General features: G+C 38.0%; 1 protein-coding gene across 1 annotated transcript; it reads right to left on the bottom strand.

The window, feature by feature from the left end:
- Positions 1–708: 708 nt before the first annotated feature.
- trub1 (TruB pseudouridine (psi) synthase family member 1) lies at positions 709–5,653 on the bottom strand. The gene is made up of 8 exons (XM_063003744.1): positions 5,510–5,653; positions 3,902–4,000; positions 3,762–3,817; positions 3,597–3,678; positions 3,417–3,489; positions 2,326–2,465; positions 1,542–1,598; positions 709–1,418 (listed from the first exon to the last, which is right to left on the bottom strand). The coding sequence occupies exons 1-8, from the start codon at positions 5,649–5,651 to the stop codon at positions 1,159–1,161; spliced, it is 909 nt and encodes a 302-aa protein (XP_062859814.1). The 5' UTR covers positions 5,652–5,653; the 3' UTR covers positions 709–1,158.
- Between the last annotated feature and the right edge of the window lie 678 nt (positions 5,654–6,331).

Raw genomic sequence — 6,331 nt, 5'->3', positions numbered from 1 at the left:
CTGATGAACCTTGTGTAATTAATGAATGTAATCAAAGTGTAAAACATGACGTTAAAATCCTAATAAAAAAACAAACAAACACACTTTGGTTACATTCATGACAGGACAGGTAGTTACTTGCTACACAAGACTCATCAGTTCACAAGTTTAATGTCAAACACAGTCATGGACAAGTTTGTATCTCCAATTCACCTCAGTTGTATGTCTTCGGACTGTGGGAGAAAACCTGCGCTCCTGAAAGAAACCCACACAGACACAGGGAGAACCGACAGGGCTACCCATCGAGCCACCCCAAATAGTGCAATAACATGTACAATCAGTTGATTAATATTAAGAAGAATAGCAGTGTGTTTAAAACTATTAAATGATAATTCTTTACTTATATTTATTATTACTTTTGTGCCACATTCCCACAATCTAGTCATGCTCAGAGATCATCCACCACTTGTGCAGATCACTTGACCAGTCAGTAAAAGTCAGGTTTGCAGAGGCATTAAGGAGAAATCTCGTTTCATGGTTTTTAAGCTGGGTAATTAATGTTCAAAGTGTGACTGTTAAGCCTGAATATCCTGGCTTGTGGCATAGCACTCCAGGTAAAGCGATTTCTGTATTATAATAAATTATTATTTATTAATGCATATTTTCCTCAAAGTGACATAACTGTATTACAGAGCTTGTGTAAAAAATCACAAAACACACATTCACCATCAGGTACTGATTTTAATGTCAAATGGGTTTCAAAAAAATGTCTGACAAACTTCTGTAAAAAATGAAATAAATAAAGGCTCAAGTATGTTTGTTTAATCTTACAACATAGTAAAGAATGATAACTGCAATATGGTACTGTGGCATGAAAATAACTGAAAAAAGGCTCACTGCAAATTGGGGATTAAAAAAATCAGTGCTTTTCGAACACACTCTGGATGACAACGGCAGCCATCTAAACATTGTCATAAAACAATATCATAATTAAAAGCAATATGTGACTCTGAAGGGCTTTTATTATGTTAAACCTGCTGCTCTCAACTCAAAGCATGATTACTTAATAACCTCTTTTCCCTTATATGTCAGAACCTTAATAAAGAAACCACAATAAACATAAATCCCCAAAATCAGTGCACCAGTGAGGTTTCCTCCACTCTACCTAGCAGATCGTCTCTAATTACTGCCGTGACCATGATCTTCACCAGCATTCTCAGCTTTGTGGTCTTCAGCAGAACATTCACGGTTGAGCTGAGAGTCCTGTGTTTTGTTTTTTTTGCTGGTGTTTTGTACAGATGAAGACTTTGAACAGGGCTGTAGACGCTGAGAAATTTCCTGAAAGGTCCAGTGCTCCTCCTTTAACGCGTGCTCGTCCAGAGTAAACTGACCCTGCTTAGTCCGGATCAGCTCGTGTACGTGAGCGCATGAGGACAGTGCTGCAGATCAAATACAAACACACAACCATGTCAAGCTGAATTATAACCTGTGGTTAATGTAAAACGACAGTGTCTACTCTTAAATGTTAATTAATTTGAGGTGATTTATAGGTGATTTTTTACCTTTTCCTAGGTCATTCACCAGGCTTCTGACATAAAACCCTCCACCACACTCCACCTCTGTCAACACAAAAACACTGATCAGATGTTTTATATGAACATTTTAACATCATGTTTAACACTTTGGTTATATTGATGACGTGAAGGATATGAAGTTACAGGTTACCCATGATTCAATTCAGTGTCAAACACAGTCACAGGCAATTTTGTATCACCAGTTTATCTGACTTACATGTCTTTGGACTGTTGGAGGAAACCGGACCTCCCGAAGGAAATCCATGCAGACACTGAGAGAACATGCAAACTCTACACACTGCATCAAATTTGCAAAAGGTTGTAACAGCAAAAGGGTGCTCTAAGATGTTTATCATGAGGGGTTGAATAATTCTGAGACTGTAATAGTTTTTGTGGTGCCCAGGCGGTGCAGTGGTCCAGCGCTAAGATTCTGAACACCCCGGTTCAAATCTCGGCTCTTCTACCAGTCGGCTGGGTGCCAACTAGCGGGCACAATTGGCAGTGCCTGCAGCAGACAAAATTGGCCACAGAGTCTGCTGAGTGGGAAAAGACCGGCTAAGCGGGTGGGGGCTTCAAACGCTGTGTAATGACCCTGGTTAGCGGGCCGAGGCGCCTGTGCAGAAGTGGACGAGCCTCAGGTGAGAAACCAGTGAGGCACGGGCGAAAATGAAAGGGTTGAGAAACACACGTCGGAGGGGGGGTTAATATCTTTTATTTCAACTGTATATATAAAAATGTTCATTTAAAATTACTTTTAAATATTTTCACTAACCCAGAGTGAACTGTGGGGGATTAAATTCTTGAAGTGAGATGCTGTAAACTGTAACTGGACGTGCAGGCTTAGCTTCCACTTCATGCCCTTGCTTCAGCAAAACTGAAAGACGCTTCCCATCTTTCTTCAGTGCAGAGTACCTGCAAGTTTCAACATTACAAAGTTTTTTTTTTACTCTTGATGTTATTACAATGCAGATATTCTAGATAGACTGTACTTTCTGTAAAACTGTAACTTCACTTTTGAGACTAATTAGTGTTGTAAAACCTTTATTAACATTGTTATTTGTAACTTTATTGAGCTAACACTATTTCACTAGCATCATTTTGACCGTTTATTCAAAGAATATAATAAGATAAGATAATCCTTTATTAGTCCCACAGTGGGGAAATTCACATCGTTGCATCAGCAAAGGGATAGTACAGCACTCAGTATAAAAAGATAGACAATAAAAAGAACAATGTATAATAATAATAATAATAATAATAATAATAAGTCAGGAAAAAAAACTTACAATAATTACAAATAACATACCTATATTCGACATATATACATAAACACAGTACAACGAAATTCTTTCTTCACATATCCCAGCAGGGCAGTGATAGTGGTTAAGGTACTGGCCCTAAGCAAGGCCCTTAACCCTCAATTGCTCATCGTGTTAAGCTCATTGTGTAAGTCGCTTTGGATAAAAGCATCTGCTAAATGCTGAAAATGTAAATATCCCAGTTTGTTTTGGAAGCTGGGGTAAGAGCACAGGATCAGCCAATGTACAGCGCCCCTGAAGCAGAGAAGGCCCAAAAGTTGATAGCCCAAAGCCCTACCCACCAGGCTACCACTGTAATTAACTAGGCAGCTAATTAAAAGTAAGTTACAGCTGTAAAATGTTTTAGTCCAAAAGACTGGGTTTTAATTATGTGCTTTAGTGTGGTAACTAACAAGGATACAACACACACACATTTTTAGGTTTGATTTTGGGTTTGATCACTTTTGATGGACAATACTATACAGGACAAGACTTTCTATAGTGCTGTACCATGTAAAAGCATAACAGCATTGCACATCATCATATCAAAAATAATAAAACTCACAGAGGTGGGACTTGCATGATTTCACCAGTGAACTGCTTCAGCTTCTCCTCAAATGCCTCTCTTGTAATGTGATCTTGAAGAACAGAAAGCATTTATGTTACCACGACTTCAATAGAATTAATAAATCATGTCCATTTGCAATGTCTAAACAAGCATATTACATATTACACTACAATATACCATAGCTCTTTTCTTCAACTACAGTTCCCGTGGCATCAAGGGTGTCTGTAGCTTTTCCCAGCATTCCAACCGTAGTGTATTTCTATGAGGAGATTAAAGAACAAATCTAACATTACAGCATATCAATTTAAATTAAGAATTCCATGATGTGAAGGTGTGGTCTACCTTTGATCCAGCAAGCATGGAGGTGAGCATTTTCGTCCCTTCACCAATCCCAACTACTGCAGGAAAGACAGGAAATTCAATATCACAGCACTTGTTCAATATATTTTCCAGTATTTTGTGATTAAGCTGAGTTGGATTACCCAGAACCCCAGACGCAGCACTGTCCAGAGTCCCGCCATGACCCAATTTGAAAGCCTGTTTCTTCCTCTTTTTTGGGTTTGTCTTCTCTACTCCAGCCTCTAACATTGTGTGAGAAAGAAAAATCACTCAGTGAATGCAAACTTAATCTCATAACCCTGTGGTTCTTCAACTGGGGCCATGAGGCATGAAACAGACAATCATGAGGTGTGTAATTGTATTCATTAATTAATTACAGGCTGACGGTGAGGAGAACCATCAAATACAATTAAAACATTATTTACACTTATTGTCTGGATACACTATTTGGCCAGACATTTGTGGACATCTGGAACCTATGGTCATCTTGAAAGCATGTGAAATATGACTGTAAGGACACACTTTTATTCAGGGCAGAGAAGCATTTATTTATTTATTAGAATTTTAACATCTTGTTTTACACTCTTTGGTTACATTCATGACAGAACAGGTAGTTACTCATTACACAGGTTTCATCAGTTCACAGTTCACACAGACACGTGGAGAACATGCAAACTCCACACAGAAGGACCCGGAACGCCCCATATGGAGATCAAACCAAGGACCTTCTTGCTGTGAGGTGACAGTGCTACCCAATGAGCAACCGTGCTGCCCCAGAGAAGCATTAGTGAAACTGGTAACTGATAATGGGCAGCAAGACTTGTAATTGGCATTTCAATTTGCATTATAGGTATTGGAAAGTGTTAGGGTCAGGACCCAGTCAGAACTGTCATTTGTGCACATCATTTTCTAACTTCAAATGACCTTCCATAAACTGCTGCCACATAATTTAAAGCTATTTTTAGAATATCCTTGTAGAATTAAGATTTCTCTTTACTGTAACTAAGTGGCCCAAGGATCTTTTTTCATCCTGACAGGAGCGGTCTCTTTCAGGACGACAACAACACTATATATAAAGCAAAAGGGTTAACATCATGGTTGTATGAGTATAAACATGCAGTCAATCATATGAAATTGGCTTAAAAGACCTCAATTGTAGATCTCAATGAAACACAAAAGATTTAGGACAGAGGTGTTAGTCATTACAACAAGCTGCTCTAATTGTTTGTTTATTAGGATTTTAACGTCATGTTTTACACTTTGGTTACATTCATGACAGAAACGGTAGTAACTCATTACACAAGATTCATCAGTTCACAATTAAGGTTATAACAAACACCAATTCACCTCACTTGCATGTCTTTGGACTGTGGGAGGAAACCGGAGCACCCGGAGGAAACCCACGCGGACACGGGGAGAACATGCAAACTCCACACAGAAAGGACCCGGACCGCCCCACCTGGTGATCGAACCCAGGATCTTCTTGCTGTGAGGCGACAGTGCTACTCACCGTGCCACCCACAAGCTGCTCGGTTTTTGGCTCAGTGGGTAGCACTGTCACCTCACAGCATGAAGGTCCTGGGTCCTTTCTGTGTGGAGTTTGCATGTTCTCCCCGTGGCTGTGTGGGTTTCCTCCGGTATAAAAAGTCATTGATAATAAACTTGAATGTAAAGAGGAAAACAATCATTAGCTGAACTGAACGCACTGATGTTCTGCACTCTAATCAACAGTAAAGAACTTGATCACCTACCTTTTAAAAGCTTCTGTTTAAGCATATTTAACACATCAGCAGAAGTGGGTCCATGTTTCTTATAAATGGCAAAGATACCGTTTAAAGATTGTAACTTAGATAAACTGACGTTGTTTACTGCAGCCATGCTGTTCTCCGCCATGTTTCCTGGTTAACCGGCGCACTGCGATGATGTCATTGATGTAGCCTACTCTGGTGAGTGTAGTTTTCTTAAATAATGATAAGACTACTAACCTATGTATTAGAAGCATTGTTCAGAGGAATATAATATCTAAACCAGCTGTAGTATTCTTCTGGAATAATTTATTTTATGATATAGATTGGAAAATAACATGTTTATGTTTAATTATTTTTTTAATCACAAATAAGGTAAGGGAAGTAACTCTAAGGATTCTGTATAGATGTTTCCCTCTCAATAAAACTATTGCTAAATTTAAATAAGGATATAAATTCTGAATGTTCATTTTGTCACAAATATGAAGAATCCCTTATATTCACTTATTTTGGGACTACACATTTTAGTCTTTTGGAATATAATTTTATTAATAGTAAAATTAACCAGAATTTTAAATTACAAATGGAATGTATTCTATTTGGGATCATTAAAAGTGATATATTGAATTCAGACGGGATTAATAATGGTAACCTTCTCTTAATATTATCCAAATATCACATTCATTGTTGTTTATAAATAATTTATAGATAATAGACCAAATTTCAACACTTTTAAGGCATCCCTTATATCTTACATTAATACATAAAACTCAGTGAAAATGTGAAGGAAAAAAATACCTTAACACTGCTTAAAAACTTCTCTCTCCC

This window comes from Trichomycterus rosablanca, chromosome 10 (genome assembly GCF_030014385.1).
Source record: "Trichomycterus rosablanca isolate fTriRos1 chromosome 10, fTriRos1.hap1, whole genome shotgun sequence".
Lineage (NCBI taxonomy): Eukaryota > Metazoa > Chordata > Actinopteri > Siluriformes > Trichomycteridae > Trichomycterus > Trichomycterus rosablanca.
This window is presented reverse-complemented; position numbering and strand designations above follow the sequence as displayed.

What these genes read in the sequence shown, in the direction of transcription:
- trub1 (XM_063003744.1), bottom strand. Translation starts at nt 5,651, where the DNA reads ATGGCGGAGAACAGCATGGCTGCAGTAAACAACGTCAGTTTATCTAAG. An exon ending in CCATGCTTGCTGGATCAAAG is followed by an intron (nt 3,679 to 3,761) that starts GTAGACCACACC and finishes ATCTCCTCATAG; the next exon opens with AAATACACTACGGTTGGAAT. An exon ending in AGTTGAAGAAAAGAGCTATG is followed by an intron (nt 3,490 to 3,596) that starts GTATATTGTAGT and finishes CTGTTCTTCAAG; the next exon opens with ATCACATTACAAGAGAGGCA.